The sequence below is a fragment of the Octopus bimaculoides genome, chromosome 6 (assembly GCF_046866305.1).
Source record: "Octopus bimaculoides isolate indiv1 chromosome 6, ASM4686630v1, whole genome shotgun sequence".
Taxonomy (NCBI): Eukaryota; Metazoa; Mollusca; class Cephalopoda; order Octopoda; family Octopodidae; genus Octopus; species Octopus bimaculoides.
In genome coordinates this window covers 109,294,316-109,318,353 of record NC_142933.1, presented here as the reverse complement: position 1 = coordinate 109,318,353, position 24,038 = coordinate 109,294,316, and the positions used below count along the sequence as shown (strand labels likewise).

The window sequence follows — 24,038 nt, the reverse complement described above, 5'->3', positions numbered from 1 at the left end:
TACCGAAGTGATCCCCACAAACCCTGAACCCACATTTTCCACTTTACAAGAATACAGGACAACCCAGAATAACAAGATTAAAAAAGAAATTCATAAAACAAGCATAATGCATGCATGTTCCCATCATCAGCTGCCCATACGGTTATCATTATGGTTTCGACACCTGGGCAGTGCCATTCAATCCGGGAGTGTTGCCTGGGGAATCCACCAGCTTATTACTAAAAGTAACAACAGAAGAGTAAAGAAATAGTGATTATTTATAGCTAAGCAACTTGCAGATGCAAGTGGTACCAGTTGAAAGCTCCACATACTGGACACTAGCAGGCTTATGGAGTCAGCAGGAGAGAATGCATGCCATTGAAGGGGCCTTCCTCCCAATGGCATTATTGTGCACCAACTACCCCGCACTTCACTGAGGAGGCTCCACTTGTTAGATCAACTGGTTTCTAGACTTCACTCAATATTCTTCTAGCCATTTCTCATTGTCTCTTTTTAACCAAATCCAGTGGCTTGCCTTCTCCAATGTAGTCTGGATATCACTCATTGATAGTATTTGCTTTCAGAGTTAAGACTAGCAACAACAACCATCACACTGTTTTCAATGAATCCTTGACCTCCAACATTGATTGGATAATGCCTCTCTGCTCTCCAACTTGTGTCTTTTTATGTTTCTCAAGGAATATAGGTGCAGGTGTAGTGTATAGGCAAGTGTGGTTATATGGTTAAGGAGCTGGCTTCCCAACCATGTGGTTCTGGGTTCAGTCCCACTCTGTGGCACCTTGTGCAAGTGTCTTCTACTATATCCTTGGGCCGATCAAAGCCTTGTGAGTGGATTTGATAGACGGAAACTGAAAGAAGTCCGTCGTATATATATATATATATATATGCTGGATGTGTAATGTCAGTGTGCATATACAACAGAGTGTAAGTACCCTGAGAGGAAAGTTGGACATAAGAAGCATTGGATGTGGTGTGCATGTGAGATGTCTGTGCTGGTATGGTCATGTGCTGTGTATGGATGAGGACAGCTGTGTGAAAAAGTATCACACCCTAGCAGTAGAGGGAACCTGTGAAAGAGGTAGACCCAGGAAGAAATGGGATAAGGTGGTGAAGCACAACCTTCGAACGTTGGGCCTCACCAAGGCAATGACAAGTGACCAAGACCTTTGGAGATATGCTTTGCTTCAGAAGACCTGGTAAGCCGAGTGAGACCATAACCGTGGCCTATGTATGCCAGTGCATCATAACTGGCCCATTTAAAAGTACCCTTCAATCATTGGGCAGTAAACTGCACTTGCAAAGACCTGTTGAGGCAAGTGAAGTCATTGTCATGGCCGATGCCAGTACTGCCTGATTGGCACTCATGCTGGTGGCACATAAGAAGCACCATTCAAGCGTGATCAATGCCAGTATTGCCTGACTGGCTCCCGTGCCAGTGGCATGTAAAAAGCACCATTCGACATAATCGCTGCCAATGCCGCCTGACTGGCTCCTATGCTGGTGTCACATAAAAAGCACCATTCAAGCGTGGTCGATGCCAGTACCACCTGACTGGCCTCCGTGCTGGTGACACATACAAGCACCCATTACACTCTGGGAGTGGTTGGCATTAGGAAGGGCATCCAGCTGTAGAAACTTTGGCGGTGCTCCAGCATGGCCACAATCAAATCATGGAAACGATGATGATAGTGAGAATAGTAATGATGGATGACAATGACGGTCACAACACCAAAGTTCATTATGATGACAATGACACAAAGACGATGATGATGGTAATAACAATGATGCTAATGACCGTGAAAATGATAACGATGGTAATGATATATCGGAATGGGAAATGAGATGCAATAACAATCACATCTTGCAAGCATTCGCCATAACATCATCAACGAAAAGTCTTTTCAACCAGGAATCAACCAAAACAAAACTGGGTCACAAATTCACCTGACCACTTAGCTTAGTTCCAACTCTACTACAGTGCCTACCACAGAAATTAAATTAAATATTGATTAATTGATTGATTGATTGATTGATTGAATCTTGTGAAACAAATATTTTTCGCATCAATAAATTCTATAAAACAAATGATTTTGCTTGTTTTTCTTTTTTGTTGTTATTTTTGGATTGGGTTTTATCTTTTAGAAAATTGCAAATAAAAGATGGGCTTCTTTTTTTTTTTCTGTTTTTCTTGCTATTTCTATGACCTCACACCACACAGACTTCTCTTCCATAGAAACACTTCCTGTTTCCTATTCTTAGCGAATGGTTTCAACACAGCTCCGCCATGTCTGTCTACTACTTCAATATCTGCTTTATTCAGAAGGTCAGCCTATCAACTCACTCGACTGGATTTTTAAGTTTTTAACATAATTGTTTAAAGAAGAATGTGTTTGGGGGATGGGGTATGCATGCGTGGGTGTATGTGCACATGGACGCGTGTGTGCATACATTTGGGGGGTCATGTGTATGCATGCACAGGGTGTGTGCATGCACAATTAAATGTGTCAATGCATATAAGTGCATGTGCCTATGTCAAATAAGTATGCATATTGAGTGAAGTTGCATATTTCAAGATTGCATGCATCAGGTGAGAGTGCATATGTTAAGAGAATGTGCACACACTGCAGGTACATATATTACTTGAGGATGTATTTGTGTGTATGTATACACACACTCGTTCGTGTGTGTGTATTTATGTCTCTGTAACTTAGCAGTTTGGTAAAAAAAAAAGACTGATAAAATAAGTACAGGCTTTTTAAAAGGAAATAAGTAGTGAGGTCAAGTCATTCGGCTAAAAACATTGTTGAAGGTGGTGCCCCAGCATGGCCGCAGTATAATGACTGAAACAAGTAAAAGATTAAACGGTGAGGCAATAATGAGGAGGAGGGGTAGGAGGAGGAGGCTCTAAAACTAACAAATTAGTTAATCAATTGATCGAAGCTCCAATATCAATTATTGTCTGTTTAGATAATTAGCAATTAGACAGTGATGAATATAACACTGTTGGAGGAAGAGTAAAACAAGCTGTTTGGGGAGGGGGGGTCCTCATGCGAGAAATTCTGTCTCTTGGGAGTTGGCACAATTAGGGTTACTTGGGGTAAGAATGTTCCAGATATTTTGAATAAACTGAAAATTTAATGTCTTTCAGTTGTGTTTGTACTATAAGCTGCTAAAATATTCTTCCTATATGTCATAGTGCCATGCAAACTGAACCGTGGAGAAGAATGGTGGGAGGATAAGATGTACTGAAGAGGAATTCATAGGCTCAAAAGACAGTAATCTAAATCAAAAGTTCCAAAACCACTGCCTTGCAGGATCTAATATCAGAAAGTTCAGCTGCTGGTGGCATTTGACTCATGTTTTGGCATCAAATGAATCTATTCATTTTAAGAGGAGGAGCAGAATTAGTCAACTGACTGGTGACAGTTAAGGATTAGCAACAGGAAGGGCATCCAGCCATTAAATAATGCCTCAACAATAAATATATGTTCAACCCTTGCTAGTCATCATCATCATCGTCGTCGTCGTTTTACTTCCGTTTTCCATGCTGGCATGGGTTGGACGGTTCAATTGATGTCTGGGAAGCCAGGAGGCTGCACCAGGCTCCAATCTGATCTGCCAAAGTTTCTACAGTTGGATGCCCTTCCTAATGCCAACCACTCCGAGAGTGTGGTGGGCGCATTTTACATGTCACTGGCACGGGAGCCAGTAGAGTCCGGGGGGGGGGGGGGGGGGGCCTGGCATCAACCACATTCCAATGGTGCTTTTTACATGCCACCAGCACAAGAAGCCAGTCAGGCGGCACTGGCAACGACCCACACATGAATGATGTTTATTGCATGCCAACAGCACAGGAGCCAGTCAGGCGGCACTGGCATCGCCCACAGAGGGAGGGAGAATTGATGCACTGTTGTAAAGCAGCCTTTTGCCACTTTTGTATCGTCTTTTGACAACGGTTGTCACTCTGACAGATATTGTTATATTCCAAAGTCATCAATAGAATATTTTTATCTGGTACTGTATGACCCCCAGTCATACAGTGTTATTATCCTCAAAAGGTTGGATCAATATAACGTCCATTCAGCATCACAGTATAATTACTATATCAACACAGTGTACATGTACTCTTGACCTTCCTGACCTTCTCCCTTTCGACCAGCTACTGGTCTATATTTAATGACTGGCTATTACCACTTTTTACAGGGAGGAACATACAGTTTCACTATACAACTTGCATAAACACTGAAAAATATATCAACAGTATGAACTCAGTGAAACTACAACACATTATAAGACTGTAGTAAATCCAAAGGAAAAGTCTTGCATACACATAATGGGCTAAAATTTTACAGCAACATAATTAATAGAAAAGCATAAATTTTAAAAAGAGTTCAAAATTTAATTATGCTCAACAGCTGTTTCCTTAGCAATAAACATCATTAATTCCACAAGTACACAAAGTATGAACTATATGAAATTTATGCTTTACTACTTTGTGTTCTTCACACATACACACAAATACAATTATCGTTATTTTGTCCACTTATCCATGCTTGCATGGGTTGAACAGACTTGGAAGTAGATTTTCTGTAGCTTGATGCCCTTCTTGTTGCTAACCTTTATCTTTTTCCAAGCAAGATATTATTTCCCCCTTGACCAGGCATGGAAGATTGGAAAGGAACAACTCGCTTGTATGACACTGATGCTCATTTACAACTATCACACAAAAAGCACCCAGTCCACACTCTGTAGAGTATTTGGTGTTAGGAAGGCAATCCAACTGCAGAAACCATACCAAAGCTGACAGAAGACCTTGGTGCAGCTCTTCAGTCTCGCCAGCTCCTGTCAAACTCTTCAACCCATGCCAGCATGGAAAGGGGATATGCAATGATGACAACGATGATACATACATATACACACATATGTAAATCTTTATACAAGCATAGATATCTAAAGTATTTTCTCAAAAGATCGACACACTTCAGTAAGCACTTTTACTGAGTTTTGTAGTGAAATTTCTCAGCATGGAGAACGGAGATCTATATTTGCCTTTCATCCGAGTTGGATGGTCGATAAAATATGTAGAAATAACACACTGCGAAAAAGGAAGAGGTGGGGCCAATTCCATTGGCTATCCTTTCCCCTGACTACACCCACACACACTAAAAATTGGCTTTGTGGCAAGTCAAAGGAAATCATTATTTTAATAACAAGAGGGTGGTGGATGCAAATTTGATTAACCCGCCATTCATTAGGAATGTAAACTTGCAAGACAACAAAGTAGTTTTATGCATCAGCAACCTTTGTTTTTGTTTGTTTTTTGTCAATAAAACTGAAAGGAACAGACAACCTAACACAAAACATGTGCAACATTATTATTATTATTATTATTATTATTATTATTATCATCATTATTATTACTATTTAAGGCAGTGAGTTGGCAGAATCGTTAGCACGCCGGGCAAAATGCTTAGCAGTATTTTGTCTGCTGCTACATTCTGAGTTCAAATTCTGCTGAGGTCGACTTTGTCTTTCATCCTTTTGGGGTCGATGAAATAAGTACCAGTTACGCACTGGGGATCGATGTAATCAACTAGCCCCCTTCCCCAAATGTGAGGCCTTGTGCTCCCAGTAGAAAGGATTATTATTATTATTATTATTAAGGCAGCAAGCTGGCAGAATTGTTAACATGCCAGGCAAAATGTTCAGTAGCATTCCATCTGTTTACGTTCAGAGTTCAAATTCCTCCAAGGTCGATTTTGCTTTCCATGAAATTGCTGGCCTTGTGCCAAAATTTGAAGCCATTACTATTATTATTATTATTATTACTGAGCAGGCAGCACACTAGGCAAAATGCTCAACAACATTTGTTTTGGCTGTATACGTTCTGAGTTCAAATTCAACTGAGACTGATTGACTTTCATCCTTTCAGGGTCAATAAAATAAGTACCAGTTACATACTAGGGTTGATGTAATTGATTCATCCCCTTAGCCAAAAATTTCTGGCCTTGTGCTTAAAGTAGAAAGGATCATCATCATCGTCATCATCATCATCATTAAAATAATCATTATTCTTTTCTGCTCTAGGCACAAGGACCGAAATTTCGGGGGAGGGTGCCAGTCGATTAGATCGACCCCAGTATGCAACTGGTAAATTAAGAATTTATCGACCCCCCAAAAGGATGAAAGGCAAAGTCGACCTCGGTGGAATTTGAACTCAGAACGTAAAGACAGGTGAAATAGCGCTAAGCATTTTTGCCTGGCATGATAACATTTCTGCCAGCTCAGCGCCTTTAAAATAATCATTATTGGCTGTAGATTGGCAGAACCATTAGAGCATCAGAATAAACACAGCGAAGTATTTCCTCTATGTTCTGAGTTCAAATCTTGCCATCTCAATTCTCCCTTTTGTCCTCTCAGCATTTATAAAATTAAGGACCAGTCAAGTATGGGGATTACATCTTAAAATATGTAATCTTCATCTGCGACACTAAAGATGTGGAACCACAACAGAGTAGAGCACAGCATAGACTGTGCCATTTTATGCTGCATGGTAGCAACAAAATAAACTCCAAAAAATGTGAAATAAACAGAGGTATGACTGTGTGGTAAGAAGCTTGCTTCCCAACCACAAGGCTCTGGGTTCAGTCCCACTGCATGGTACCTTCAAGTGAGTTCTACTATAGCCTCAAGCTGATCAAAGCCTTGTGAGTGGATTTGGAAGATGGAAACTGAAAGAAGCCCATCGTGTGTATGTATATACGTGTATGTGTATGTGTGTATGTCCACTACCACATAACTAGTGTTGGTGTGTTTACATCCATGTAACTTAGCAGTTCAGCAAAAAAAAAAAGTACTGATGTTGATTCATTTAACTAAAACTTCTTCAAGGCAGTGCCCCAGTATGGCCACAGTCTGAAACAAAAGACGAAAGGTAGAAAAGTTGGGTATAAATGAATAACGTGCTGCGTATTAATGGTCGCTGTATTTGATATCCAAAAATGTCGGTGGTAGAGTTTGGTTACCAACTGGGGCATGAGGGCACAGACCATTAAAAATCTCTGGTTTCATGCAGTGATTACACACCACTACTACAACAGCTCGTTATTCACCTTTATTGGGGCAAATGGTATTAGATCATTTCCTGATCATCTCAATTTAGCCATTGCATTCATTCTTTCTTTCTCTCACTACTCTTCTTCTGTTAATCCTCCACCCAACATGGTCTCTTCTGTTAGTCCCCACCTCCTTCCACTACCACCTTCTCACAATAATAAACATACCCCTTTCGTCCACCCCTCTTAACACCGTGTTTTAAGCTCAGTTTTGGTCATTAATCCTCTTAGAGCTATAAAGGATCTTTAGTCTTGTGAGTTGACTGGTGGTGGAGCTACTAAAAATACTGGCTCCCAGTACACTCTGTAAAGTGGTTGGCAAATCAGGCAGAGACGACGTGCAGTTGAGATGATTCTTTGGTCTAGTCGAGAGCAGACAACCTGTCTAGTGCTGGTGCCATGACAAAATGTACTCAGTACACACTGTAAAGTGATTGGTGTTGGGAAGGGCATCCAGCCATAGAAACTGAGACAACCAAGAGAGAGTAATAAACCTCTTACAATGCTGGGGAACCACTGTGAAGGATTTTAGTTAAATGTATCGACCTCTAGGACTTTGTTTTTTTTTCCTTAAGCTTAGTATTTATTCTATCCATTTCTTTTGCTGGACCATCAGGGGCATATATACACTAACACTGGTTGTCTAGTGGGGCGACAAACACAAACACATTACATATATATATATAGGAGAATATACGAAAAAACAACAACAGACGAGGACAGGTGTATTAGTATGACGCTCGGGAATACGGAAAGTCTTTGACGTTTCGAGCTACGCTCTTCAACAGAAAGAATATGGAGACAAGGAGAAAAACACGGAGCATATATGGATAATAACAAGTGGAGCAAAACGCATGTCGATGAAAGTTCCTTTAATTCCTGCATATATGTTTCAAAACAAATGAGGGGCCATTTCACAATGAAGAAAGGGCTGGTGGAGTCATTTATTTCTCTTCAGGGAGATCATAATAAAACATGTAATGTTATTCAAATTATCGAAAGTTTTAATAACTGAGATAATATTAATATATACATAAAATTATATATATATATATATATATATATACACACACATATACATACATATATAACTCATTTGTAAGGAATTGATTGGCCTAGGGCTATAGTGGGTGATACTTACCCAAGGTGTCACAGAGTGGGGGATTATGAAATTATTTGTACCAGAAATGCATAACACTGAATAAGCTATTTGTACAGAAAAGTATGCACACACACACACACACACACACACACACACACATGCATACACACACACACAAAGCATGAGAAGAAACATACTAAAGGAAAAAAAAAAATCTACTGTCATTTCTAATGAAAGAAAGTTCAAATTTCACTTTTCTACCAGGTGTTTACTTACAATAATCTAGGTCAAATTTGAAACCTGTATGTTCAGCCATCAGTGTTAACAAAGGAAAGAAACCAAACACTTATCAGACATACTTTAAAACCTGATCTAGTCTATGTCACACACACTCACACCCCTACAATATTGAATGTCTCTAAGGCTGTAACAGACTTTTCATTCAATTTTTTTTGGCTGTCAATCAAACCAAAATATGAAAGAGACATTCTAAAAACTGATATCAACTCCTCAAAAAGGCATTAGTCTGCTCGGGACCACAGTAGACCACACTTGCTCAAGATGTCACACAAGGGAACTGAACCCAAAACCACATGGTTGCAAAGCAAACTTCTTAACTCCATAACCATGCCTGCACCTCTATATACACAATGCAATTAACTGAAAGTCTGATTGATAAAGGTGCCCTGATTTCACTAATAAGAACATGGATTTCACAGTTGAAGCTCTAGTCAGGCTTCAACTGAAAGAATAAGTTTGTGACATGGGAGATATAGAGATATTTGAAAGAATAAGTTTAGATTGAAAAATAATCTTTTATTTTATAAGATTAAGCCAAGACCAGACTAAACATTACCACAAGTCATATATCTAATGATCTTAGTTTATAGTTGATTCAATATCAGATGAATCCTCACTCTCATGTGGTACCATTGTGGCTGTGTAGTAAGAAGTTTGCTTCCCACCCTCAGGTTCTTGGGTTCAGTCCCACTGCATGGCACTTTGAGCAAGTGATTTCCCTATAGCCTCAGGCTGACCAAATCTTTGTGAGGGGAGTTGGTAGATGGAAACTTGGGCAAGTATCTTTTACTACAGCCTCGGGCTGACCAAAACCTTGTGAGCAGATTTGGTAGAAAGAAACTGAAAGAGGCCTGTCGTGTATGCGTATGGTTGTCAAGTGGTGGTGGGACGAACAATGTTGGTGTGTTTACATCCCCTTAACTTAGTCCAGCAAAAGAGAGACAGACAGAATAGGTAACTTTGATAGGTTTCGGCCAGAATAGGCCCAGGCCATGTTTAATTTAACAGCACTACCTGGTTAAGTCTTTTAATCATATATGGGGTACCATGGCTCACTCTAGCAAAGAGCTATTACTGTTGGAGACATATCCAGGTGTAGGAGGTTGGTCTAGGATTTTTGAAGGAATTTGTCCAGTGAACTTTGGAATTTTATGGGATCCGTTTCTGCTTTGACATATTTTGGTATTAAAGAGAGCTGGACCGATTGAGGTAAAGTAGTTGTGACGTAATGTTGTTAAATGTCTTGGGTTCTATTTTTGTAGTGGGCAGATAGCATGGGGGCCAAGTCTTGGATGGATTTTAAAACTGATGTCAATATCATTTGTACAATATTGATGAAATATTTTCCACATCACACAAATGATGTAGTGCTCCCGGCGGTGTTGTAGAGAGTAGAGATTGAGTTTTTTTAGTCGACCCCAAATAGTCAATGCCTGTCATGCCATCTATCTTTCTTGTGATTGACCTCTGGAGTGCTTCCACTTTCATAATGAGTTGCTTCATATGGGAGAGACCACAGTGGGCAAGAAAAAAAATCAATAGAACTGGGATTGACTCATTCAACTAATAATTCTTCAAGGGGTTGCTCCAGCATGGGCACAGTCTAATGACTGAAACCAGTAAAAGATAAAAGTCTTATTGATCTCTGTATCTAATAATTGGTGAAGACTTTGTCACTGAGTGTGTGTGAGAGAGACTGCTTGCTTGGACACAAATAACTTCAAGCTGTTTGTTCAAACAAACATACATTAACCCTTCCGTTAGCAACCCAGCTGGAACTGGAACGACACCCTTCCGTTAGCAACCCAGCTGGAACTGGAACGACTCTGGCTCTGAGTACAAATGTCTTGTTTTCATAAGTTTTGAATTAAAATCTTCCACCAAACCTTAGACAGAATTTATGTTCCTAAACACTAGCTGAATGATAACTAAGCTATTTTACTAAATTCTTTGTTATATTTAAAATTAATTGAAAGAAACACAGAACATCTCAACAGAAATATGGTAACAAAAGGGTTAAAATATATAATAGAGAAACAATTCTTAACCCTTTTGATATCAACCCAGCTGAAACTGGCTCTGGCTCTGAGTACAAATGTCTTGTTTTCATAAGTTCTGAATTAAAATCTTCCACCTTAGTTCTGAATTAAAATCTTCCACCTTAGTTCTGAATTAAAATCTTCCACCTTAGTCACAATTTAGGTTCCTAACAATAGCCTAAAGATAACTAAGTTATTTTACTAAATTCTTTGTTATATTTAAAGTAATTGAAAGAAACACAGAACATCTCAAAATAAATATAGTAACGAAAGGGACCATGCCTGGCCACACACACACACACACACACAAATAACCACACTAACTTATCAAAAGCATAATGCACACACCTACACACTGTGTCCCCCACACATGCCCTCACCACCATCCCTGTTAAACCAGTCAACCCGAATTGAAATGGTCAGTTATCTGCTACCAACTAAACTGAAGACCCAGTTTTCTGTCTTCTATTTCTGTTTCAATCTGGTTGAGAGGCGGAAATACCAATTAAGTGAATCTACAGTTTTTAAGTTGAAATAAAGAAAGAAAGAAAGAAAGAAGAAAAGCAATAACAACCTGGGCAGCAGTCAGATCAACACACACACACACACACACACACACTTACACACACATACTTACACACACATACACAAATATAATTGCACATAAACACAATTATACACACCACACACACACACAGAGTTTGTTAGGAGGGGGGAGGTCCTGTTTGTTTATATTTATTTTCATTTCTTTATTTTCAGGGATGTTTTTTTTTAGATTTTGTTGGGAAAATGAATTTTTATTGACGAGATGAAAAAGTTGTGACTAAGAATAAACCAGGAAAAATAACAAAAAAAAAAAAAATTTACAGATGGCGTACTCCTACTCTCTAAGCTGGTCTTCCCTTCGTTGAACCAACATGATCAAAAGGATCCCGTTGGAACCACCCCCTCCGCCCCCCTCTTTCAGTATTTCCTCTAAAACTAGAGTTTTCCAACGGGTGTAATCTTCCCCACTTCCAAGACTGACTTGAAACAGATGAGGATGTTGGTGGTGGTAGACATGGTGGAGTTGGTGATGGGGGAGGTGACAATGGTGATGATGGTGGTGGTGGCAGCAGCAATGCTAGTGAAGAAGGTGGTGATGATGATGCTATGATACAAATTAATAACTTACACAGAGAGAAAATTATAGATTAGGTGTATATCATAAAAAAAAAAGAAAAAAATGAATTTTTTTTTTTTTAAAGATTTCATTATCAGAAATCAATCACTTTTCTCCGTTTTATTTATTTCACTAATTAATCTGTCCATTTCTTATTTTAGAAATAGTGAAATCAACCACATCATCACTATCCCGTAAAAATAAATCTTTCAATTATAACCATTCTCTTCAGGTTATCAATGTTACTTGTGAAGCCCTAAATTTAAAGGTAACCCCCCAAGAAGCTTGCTTCTCAACCACATGGCCCCAGGGTCAGTTCCACTGCATAATACCATAAGCAAATCCCTTCTACAATAGCCTCAGACCAACCAAAGCCTTGTGAGTGGATTTGGTAAACGGAAACTAAAAGAAGCCCGTTGTATATACACACACATGCTTGTGTGTGTGTGTGTGTGTGTGTGTGTGTGTGTGTGCTTGTGTATGTTTGTCCCCCACCATTGCTTGACAACTGATGTTGGTGTGTTTACATACCCGTAACTTAGCAGTTCGGCAAAAAATACCAATAGAATAAGTAGCAGGCTTATAAAAAAAAAAGCATGGGGGGGTGGCTCATTTGCCCCAGCATGGCCACAGTGTAATGACAAATAAGTAAAAAAATAAGGGCTTGAAATGGTGACTGAATGCTTTGTTTCATCGGCTGGAAGGATATCTGTAGTTTAGTGAATTAAAACAGCCAACGAATGTATTGGAAAGCTATTTGATGTTAATAATCCATGAAAATAAAGTTTTTAAAAAGGGTGAGTGGTAATTGCATGATGTCCAGACAAGGAGACATGCATGCATACACACACCACTAGTGTAACTGGGGGGATGGTAGGGGCAGTACGCCCCGGGCGTAGGCTATTGCTGTATGTGATTTCTGGGGGGGACTGGGGGTGGCAAACAGAAGGGCCACCCCAGGCAGCACACACTCTAGCTACACTAGTGATACAAACATACAATTGATGGGCTTTCAGCAGCTGCCTACCAAATCCACTCACAAGGCTTTGATCAATCTAAGGCTGCAGTAAAAGACACTTCTGCTACACAGTGGAACTGAACCCAAAATCACTGGGTTGGGAAGCAAACTTCTTAACCACACAGCCATGCCTACCATAAATCCAATTATAGTCAGTGCACACAAACAGAATACTGATTTCAGATTTTTGGCACAAGGCCAGTAATTACACCCACACCCCAGTACTCAACTGGTACTTATTTTATCAACCCCGAAAGGATGAAAGGCAAAGTCAATCTCAGCAGAATTTTAATTCAGAACATCAAGACGGATGAAATGGCACTTAGCATTTTGCCCAGCATGCTCACAACCTTACACAAACAAAATATTCTTTTCTACTCTACAAGGCCTGAAATTTTTGGCGAGGGAGCCAGTCAATTACATCACCCCCACCCCTCAGTACACAACTGGTACTTAATTTATCGACCCCAAAAGAATGGAAATCAAAGTCGATCTCAGCAGAATTTGAACTCAGAACATAAAGGCACACAAAATACCGACAAATATTTTTCCTGGCACACTAACATTTCTGCCAGCTTGTAACCTTACACAAACAAAATATTCTTCTCTACTCTAGGCACAAGCCTGAAATTTTGGGGAAGGGGTCAGTCGATTAGATTGACCACAGTACACAACTGGTACTTGATTTATTGACCCCCAAAAGGATGAAAGGCAAAGTCAATGTCGGTGGAATTTGAACTCAGAACATAAAGATAGATGAAATATGGCTAAGCATTTCGCCCAGTGTGCTAACGTTTCTGCCAGATCGCCACCTTAACACACAAACAAAATATTGAAAACATTTGAATAATGGTGAGCATATATTAAGGAAAAATTACACGAAGATGAATTTTGTTGTGGAATTGACAACCCAATGAATAGTGCACATCTAAGTCTATATATTGTCACAGTTTAATGTTCAGCTTCCATACTGGCATCAGGTGGGTGGTTTGACTGAGTGCAACCAGTCAGAAGACTGTTCCATTGATTGGATCAACTGGAACCTTTATCGTCATAACCAATGGAGTTACACACACATACACTATAGGCATGGCTCTAGTTAAGAAGCCTCATTTCCAACCAGGTGATCTGGGGTTCAGTCCCACTGTATGGCACCATAGGCAACTGTCTTCTATTGTAGCCCCAAGCCAATCCAAATCTTGCGAGTAGAATTGGTAGATGAAAAACTAGAGGTAGTCGATAGCTTCCGCTATCTGGGCGACCAAGTTAGTAGTGGGGGTGGGTGCGCTGAAAGTGTAGCTGCTAGAATAAGAATAGCCTGGGCAAAGTTTAGAGAGCTCTTACCCCTGCTGGCGACAAAGGGACTCTCACTCAGAGTAAAAGGCAGACTGTATGACGCATGCGTACGAACAACCATGCTACATGGCAGTGAAACATGGGCTGTAACTGCTGAGGACATACGTAAGCTCGCAAGGAATGAAGCCAGTATGCTCCGTTGGATGTGTAATGTCAATGTGAATACCCGTCAGAGTGTAAGTATCTTGAGAGAAAAGCTGAACATTAGAAGCATCAGTTGTGGCGTGCAAGAGAGACGATTGCGCTGGTATGGACATGTGGTGAGAATGGAGGAGGATAGCTGCGTGAAAAAGTGCCACACCCTAACAGTTGAGGGAACCCGTGGAAGAGGTAGGCCCAGGAAGACCTGGGCTGAGGTGGTGAGGCAAGACCTTCGTACATTGGGCCTCACCGAGGCGATGACTACGGACCGAGACCTTTGGAAATGGGCTGTGCGTGAGAAGACCCGGCAAGCCAAGTAAGATCGTTGCCAGTGCCCCTGGACTGGTTCTTGTGCGGGTGGCACATGAGATGCACCATTTTGAGCGTGGCCGTTGCCAGTACCGCCTGACTGGCTCCTGTAGGATTTTCGAGCGAGATCGTTGCCAGTGCCCCTGGACTGGCTTGTGCGGGTGGCACATAAAAGACACCATTTCGAGCGTGGCCGTTTTCGTGCGGGTGACACGTAAAAGCACCCACTACACTCTCTGAGTGGTTGGCGTTAGGAAGGGCATCCAGCTGTAGAAACTCTGCCAAATCAGACTGGAGCCTGGTGTTGCCATCCGGTTTCACCAGTCCTCAGTCAAATCGTCCAACCCATGCTAGCATGGAAAGCGGACGTTAAACGATGATGATGATGATGATGATGATGAAAACTATAAGAACACCATCACATATGTGTGTGGTTGAGAATCAACAGTCATACCTGTTGATGGGAAGATTGATAAGCATATGTGGGCTGGGCTGGGTGGGGGAGTATTGTCATCGCGTTCTAACAGCTACTTTCTCTGCTTGCATGGGTTCAGCTGGAGCTCATGTGGCCAACCCTCACCTGTTACTAAGCGAAATATTTCCCTATGGCTGAACATGTTTTACAGGGAAGCTAGGAAACAAGGAGTATTGCTGGTATGATGTTGACTTGTTTTAGAATTAATGCGTAACATAGCAATTAGGAGATATAAACATACAAACATGCATGCACACACACACACACAAATACATACGACAGATTTCTTTAGATCTGTCTACAGGATCTACTCACAACTAGCAGGCATTTACACAAAACACCATGCAATGAAGCTGAACTTGGAACCTTGCATACATAATATACACATAAAATACATGCATGTATGCATACATATATATATATATATGTGTGTGTGTGAATGCAAAAATATATAAATATGTCTCATAAAAGGGTAAAGACCCCCTTCAGTCACGAATGACCATAGGATTGCTCCTAGAAAGTTCCCCTCCAAGGCACAAGTTCAGGTAAGGTTGTTTATGGCATAAGTCCAGGTAAGCAGTCACCCATGCATACCAGCCTCCTTTCTCCATGCTACTGATATTATCCAAGGGAAAGGCAAAGGGGCCGATACAGCTTGGCACCAGTGATGTCACAACTCATTTCTACAGCTGAGTGAACTGGAGCAACATGAAATAAAGTGTCTTGCTCAAGAACACAACCTACAGTCTGGTCTGGGAATTGAACTCACAGCCCCACGATTGTAAGCCCCATGCTCTAACCACTGAGCTATGTGCCTTCAGTGTGTGTGTAATAATATGCATACATCCAGGTACAGGCATGACAGTGTAGTAAGAAGCTTGCTTCCCAACCATATGGTTCCAGGTTCAGTCCCACTACATGGCATCTTGGGCAAGTGCCTTCTACTATAGCCTCAGGCTAACCAAAGCTTTGGGAATGGGCTTGGTACATTGAAGGCAAACATATATGTGTGCATATATATATATATATATATATATATGTAAAAATATGTCACACTTATTCAGTAGCCATGATAAAACTCCGAGTTTCGGATGCCAGGGTGGGGGGTCGAAACTCGGAGTTTTATCATGGCTACTGAATAAGTGTCACATATTTTTACAGATTAATTCCTCTATTTGCATAATATCGAGGTCTCTTACTTTCTTTTGTTGCCATTCCTGCCAAATATATTATTTATATATATATATATATATATATGTATGCGTGTTGGTGTTTGTCCCCCACCATTGCTTGACAACCGGTGTTGGTGTGTTTATGTTCCTGTAACTTAGTGGTTTGACAAAGGCATAAAATGAGTACCAGGTTTTGAAAAAATAATAAGTACAGGAGTCAATTCATTCAACTAAAGTCCTTCAAGGCAGTGCCCCAGCATGGCCACAATCTAATGACCGAAACAAGTAAAAGATACAGAGTGCATTGTGTGTGTGTGTGTGTGTGTATACACACATACACATGCATTTATACAAGAATTATATTTATAGATAAATTGTGTTTCTTTTGCCTAGTACAACATGGTTTTTTTTTTCACTCAACAGTCTCAGAAGCCATGCAAAAACATCATGGATTGGACACAGAACTTCTCTAGTTAACACACAAACGCCTCTGTGTGTGTGTCTGTGTGTGTGTGATAATCTTCAGCAATGGACAGTGACTCCACTTGAAATATCTTGGGTGGAATCATGAAGAACTACAACTGAATGTACATCATTGATGTCTTCCAATATCTTCACCACTCACCTGCTGTAGTCCAGCCATCAGGTATCAATGTTAATCCCTTTTGTGTTAGCTTTAGGTACAATCTTAGAATGCCATCTACTCCGCAACTACTGGTACCACACCAAACCAGTGCACCAATATCTCAGTTCCTTGCTAAAAAGTTCAGCTTTTCTCTATAATGAAACTGTTCCTCCTGACTTTGTCTTTCCTTGTGATGTTCAGGTGTTGAAGTGTCAGGCTACACATGCATTTTCTTTTTTTTTTTTACCCATTTGCACGTGCTTATAACGGCCAGATTACCAATTAGTAAATAAATATAATAAATATAGAAAATCTATTACCTAATATGAGGGCATCAGGGCTTTTGTGACACACGGAATTTTGACCAACTATATATATATATATATATATATATATATATATATATACACATCTGTCTATATATATATGTACATATATATATATATATATATATATACACACATCTGTCTATATATATATATACATATATATATATACACACATCTGTCTATATATATATATACATATATATACACACATCTGTCTATATATATATATACACATATATATATATATATATATATATATATACACACACATCTCTTTCTCTTTCTCTCTCTCTGTCTATATATATATATATATATATATATATATATATATAAATATATAAATAAAGTATATATATAAATAAAGTATATATATATATACTTTATTTAAAAGCAGCAGAAATATAACAAAAGACTGTTACTCTGAGTTTCACTCCGGTATATATATATATATATATATATATATATATATATATATATATATATATATATGTTTTTATATATATATATATATATACTTTATTTATATATATATATACATATATATATATATATATATATATATATATATATACATACATATATATATATATACACTTTATCTATCTATATATATATATATATATATACTTTATATATATATATATATATATATATACATACATATATATATATATATATATATATACATACATATATATATATATATATACTTTATCTATATATATATATATATATATATATATATATATACTTTATCTATATATATATATATATATATACTTTATCTTTATATATATATATATATATATACTTTATCTATATATATATATATATATATATACTTTATCTATCTATCTATCTATCTATATATATATACACACACACACATACATACATCTGTCTAAATATATGCGCGCACACACAAATTCGTATGTCTACAGGAATGTCTGAGAGTGTTGTTTTTTTTTTATCTCGCGACGGTCACTATGCCAATGACTAGAAAAAACGTCTTGCCTTTTACTCCTGTCAGTCACTGGGCAGCGACCATACTGGGGCACTGCCTTGAAGAGTTCCCTAGAATAAATCGACCCCTATGCTTATTTTCAAATCTGGTACTTATTCTATCGCTTTCTTTGAGCAAACTGCTAAGTTATGGAGGGCATAGCACCGTTTGTCGAGCGGTGGGGAGGTGCAAAGAGAGACACACGACAAGTTTTCTTCGTTTCCTTCAACCTGGCAATATTATAAGACACTTGCCGTAAAGGGGCTGAACCCAAAACCACGTGGATGCAAAATGAACTTTTTTAACCATACACCGATGTAGAAGTATCCCCATATATCTATAGTGAATTTACATGAGAGAGGCTTTAAACATCCTACAGACAAACCGATGTGAACAAGTTAAGTCGCTATTTGGAGAAGATAGGTTATGTCCCAAAGGATTAGCATGAAACCTCCCACAGAAAATCTAACGCAGCTAAAGCGGGTATGCGGTTTGTACCGTGTGTGTGTGTGCTTATATGTGCGTGTGACATGCTAGTTAAACTTCGAACATTTGAAATTTTATAAAAGGAAAGCAGATTTTCTTTTGTTGTAAAAAAAAAAACTCAACTCCGGATACTGAATATACAAGCCAGGATATTGAATAGATTACATTGGATACACACAAGCACACAATATATATATGTGTGTGTGTGTGTGTGTGTGTGTAATACTGATATATTGAAAACCTTGTCCAGCACACATATGCATGTGACAAAGACAGTGAGGGAGTGTTTGTGAGTATATACATACATGTACCTCATACACATACACACAATCTTTCGTTCCAAACAAATACTAGACAAATTCAGGCCCGATAGTGCATGTAAGTGTGTGCGTAGAAAGCCTCAACCTACGATGACACAAGACAGTAATTAGCTAAGTGTGATTAAAAATACTTTCCATGACTAGAACTGATTTCGTAACAACACCATGGGCCAATAGCTACCAGAATTATATACTTATATGTATGTTGACCATATTTACTCAAAAGGAATAGTTTTTACAAATAAAATATATCTCAAAAATAAAACACCGCCCCGACCACCACATTCAGTAGAGAGACTGCAATGATTAACAACTGTAATGTCTTCGGCTGGAGGAAGCAAGACAATATATAGTTTAATGGGGTGAACATTTCGACACGGGTGGATGTTTATGATTATATATATATATATATATATATATATATATAAGAATGGTTTTCGTTTAGTTTGTTCCAACAACACAAATGATATGACAAGGATATATTGTACGATGGCCAAATTATATTGATGTTAGGTGACTATCAGGGTCAGAGAAAGATTGTAGTTGAAACAGGATTTGGTGTTTTCGGTTAGGAAAAAATATTCATGATATTGGAAGGTGTTAATTACACACACGCACGTACATTGCCACACACACATACACATATGTGTGTGTGTCTATATATATATGTGTATATATATATATATATAGAGAGAGAGAGAGAGAGTAATATAGACTACGAAGAGTTTAGAACCTCTAAACATTTCCGTTAATTCATTTTAAATCATCTGTTCATAGCCTGTTTTAACTTCAACCAACGTTTATAACTATACGTTTCGACTTACGGAAGTTTAAAGCAGTTATTGATCTAATAAAGATAAAAAAAAAAGTTGTTTCTTTTGTCATAAACCCATACACACACGCACGCATCTTGATAAACAAGGCGTTTACATTATTAACACAGACAAGCGTCATTTAATTGGATTAAACAAGAGGTTCTCATAAAACAAACATGAACACATTCATAAAGCACATACTTCAGAGTAAATGAAATGTAATTATATAAAAACATTTATATTTTATAGATATGTGTGTAGATGAGTGTGGATATATGGCAGTGGAATGAAACATTGTTAATGTGTAAGTTGGGTCTAGCTGGTACTTACCTACACCGTACTTCTCTTTGGAGGGTCTCCATACATAATTCTCATCTCCCATGTCGCTGCTAGTATTGCTCCATAGATCCGACTGAATGGGAGACTGGCAAAATGGAAAGCAAGCAGTGAAGGGTAAGCCCACGGAAATATATTGTTTCCAAGGATAGCTTTTATGGTTGAGGCAAAAGCTACAATGAACAGATTCTTCCGCTCCCGTCGTTCGAGAAACTCAATGAATGAAATAAGGAAGGGAAGAAGAAACGGGGGGGGGGCTAATTTTTGTGGCGGGGGGGGAGATCAAAAGGAGAGCAGAGAGAAAAGGAAGATTTCTGTGATCCTTACTTGAATAACATTCCTTTTCATCACCTACAAACCTTGTTTGAATCAATGAATAAAATATACATACACATAGATTGGTGTGATGTGTGTAAGCATATACATACAAATACGTGTGTATATATATATATATGTGTATATATATATATATATATGTGTATATATATATATATATATATATATATATATATATATATATATATACACGTACGTTTTTTTTATCTTTACATTCCTGTAGTTGAATTAAACCAAAGATTGCAAGATGCCATTTAAAAATATATATGCATTTATAATATATATATATATATTTATATAGCCTCTGTAAAAAGCATATCAGCAAATAAGTGTTTTTAAAATGTGTGTATGTATGTGAATGTGTGTGGGTATATGTCACATCTTCAATAACCCCCCCGAGGTGAGACTTCTAGGAGCTGCCACTATCACAAACTGTATGGCAGGCAGCACCAGTTGCTGCTGCTGCTACTAACACTGCTGCTGTTGCCGCTGCTGCAACAGCCATACATGTTGACGATCGTATATGTGTGCGTGTGCGTGTGTGATTAGTAGCAACAGAGGTGTCGAGAGAGAGAAAAAGGGGGTCGAGAAACCAAGTGGTAAACACAAGGACGAACCCCACGGTGCGCGCGTGTGCTTCTGTCTTTGTGGGAAAGAGAAGCTGGGTCGAATTGGAGGAGTCACGTGACGTCAACTGGTCATCACTTTCACTCCTCTTCCTGCCACTACTCCCACTTCACGTCTCATGCACTTTGACCTTTCTCTCTCTCTCTCTCTCATACTGCCCCCCTTTCTCTCTCTCTCTGTCTTGCTTTTTATCTTTCTCTTTCATTGTTGTCGTTTCGATGGACACTCGGAACAAGCTATTAACTTGCTTACGAAGACAATGACAATGTGTGTATATTTATATACTTAATCAGTCATATATGTATATTGTATGCGTGCGTTTATGTACACGCATTATATGTATATGTGCCACGGTTAAAAATATGAATATAATATATCTATGCCATGCATTTGGCGTATTTTCAATTTTTTCCCTTCCCTTCATTAGGAAATTTCCGATTGTAATATATATATTACACACACACACACACATACGTATATATACACACATGCATATATACTCGTACACATCCCTATATACATGCATAATCACATGCACGCACGCACACACACACATATGCTCACACTATAAAAGCTCACACGTGTTGATTCATATACGCATACATGAGATATATATTATACACACACACGTGCACGTACGCATGCATGCATACATACATACACACCCAATCACATGAATATAGAGGTTTAGAAAACCCCCCTCGTTTCCCAGTCCCTTTATGGTATGTTGATGGTATGCTCTCAAGCATGCGTCTACCACCATACCCTTGTGTGGAAGACGACCCTACAAATGTATATGATTCACCTAAGTACGTATATTATCTTGTAGGACGTCACGATGTTAGATTTTCCTGTTTTTTTTTTTTTCCTTAATGCTTATTGTCATCATTTATGTATTCCGACGTCTTGTTGGTGACTCGTCAATCGTTAAAACCATCAGCTTCTTTCCTATAACAATATCTTCGATACTACATATATGAATTGATGATTTCTGTTCAATCAGTAATTATGATTTTGCTATTGATAACATTTGGGCAACTACTGACAAAAATAAACACAAACTAGAACAATTGAAACGCATGCAAACAGTTTAACCCCTTTGCAACTTAAATTTTAAGAATCATAATTCATTAGGTGGTTGTAATCGCTGCGTTTATTGGCTTCTTTACTCTTCTTTTCATACATGGGTCTGTGTCTGTCTATCTGTCTGTATGTATGATGTATGTATGCACGGGTGTGTGTGTATATATACATACATACATACATGCATGTAAAGAGAGTGAAAGATACATACATAGAGAGAGGGAGAAAAAACATACAGAGATAGATAGAGAGAGAAGACCTATATTTATATATACAGAGAGAGAGATAAATACAGATAGAGGGGGGAAAGAGAGAAGTAAATATGGAGAGAGAAATACAGAGAGAGAGAGAGAGAAGGAAATAGATCGAGAGAAAGAAATAGAGAGAGATGTAGTTGTCCAATAAGTTTTCATAAGTCAGAAAATGAACAGGCATTCGTGTATCAGGAAATAGAGTAGGTATATTATTTATACAGTATTATAAATTGAATTTCATAACAGCCAATTTCATGTTACCGAACGGTTTCGTGTTAAGAAGAAAAAAAACTAATTGTGGGAATGTAATTTCACGATCGGGAACACAAAAAGATTGTTAGTAGACTAAATTTATTTTACTGAATAATAATATTGATAACAACAACAACAATAATATATACACACACACATACAGAGAGAGAGATTTTTATATATATATATATATATATATATATATATATATATATATATATATATATATATATATATATATATATATATATATATATATATATATATATATATATATATATATATATATATATATAATCGAAAGTGTGCAGTATTATACATCCATCACGGCTGAGCTTGTATATACACGCGCGAGCATGCACACATAGGCAAAGGCGTGGCTGTATGGTAAGAAGTTGGCTTCCCTACCACATGGTTCTAGGTTCAGTTCCAAGGCGCGGAACCTTGGGCAAGTGTCTTCTACTATAGTCCCGGGCCAGATTTGGTAGACGGAAACTAAAAAAAATCCGTCTTGTGTGTGTGTGACAACCAATATTGGTGTGTTTACAAGGCGGCCAGCTGGCAGAAACACGCCGGGCGAAATGCTTAGCGGTATTTCGAATGTCTTTACGTCCTGAGTTCAAATTCCACCGAGGTCGACTTTGCCTTTCATCCTTTCGGGTTCGATAAATTACCTACCAGTTGCGTACTGGAGTCGACCTAACCGACTGGTCCCCTCCCCAAAAATTTTTGGCCTTGTGCCAAGAATAGAAAAGGATATTGGTGTGTTTAAGTCCCCGTAACTTAGCAGCTCGGCAAAAAAGACCGATAGAATAAGTACCAGAATTTACAATAAATAAAAATAAAATGAAGGAAATTGTTGTATACAGTGCTTAGGTGCACTACAACTAAAAAAAAAAAAAAAAGGCCACCAGGTGTACCGTTGGCGGATTTCAGGAAGCATGGAAGTTCTGAAGGATGTAGTGTCTCAACAGCTAACAATTGATGCGGATAGTTTACTCCACGCTTCAACAATTCTGAGCATGAAAAAATGTTTCCGAAAGTCATGGGTGCTGTGTTGTCTTTTGATTTTATAAGCATGTTCGCGAGTGTTTGTCCTATGGAATTCAAAAAGGTGCCCAAGGTTGTTGTTGGAAAGATGGTGGGATAATCTTGTGGGTGTCTACCAAGTCAGTTGCCAGAAGTCTGAGTTTCAATGTATCCATGTCCAGGGAAGCAAGACGTTGAGAGTATGGTAGATGGTCTGACGGCGGGTATACGTTTTGCTGCATGTTTCTGAACAGTTTCCAGATTTATATGTTGAGAAAGACAGGGGTTCTAGACTGGTGATGCAAATTCCAAGTGTGGACGTACCATTGTCGTATACAGTTTTAGATAGATAGC

At 38.5% G+C, this 24,038-nt stretch overlaps 1 protein-coding gene across 1 annotated transcript in view; it reads right to left on the bottom strand.

Annotated features, from left to right (window-relative positions):
- Positions 1 to 20,326, bottom strand: part of LOC106870442 (dedicator of cytokinesis protein 3) — a 272,055-nt gene extending 251,729 nt beyond the window's left edge. The window contains 1 exon segment of the mRNA XM_089354408.1: positions 20,098 to 20,326. Coding sequence (XP_089210534.1) covers positions 20,098 to 20,149 — 52 coding nt within the window. The 5' untranslated portion in view covers positions 20,150 to 20,326.
- Between the last annotated feature and the right edge of the window lie 3,712 nt (positions 20,327 to 24,038).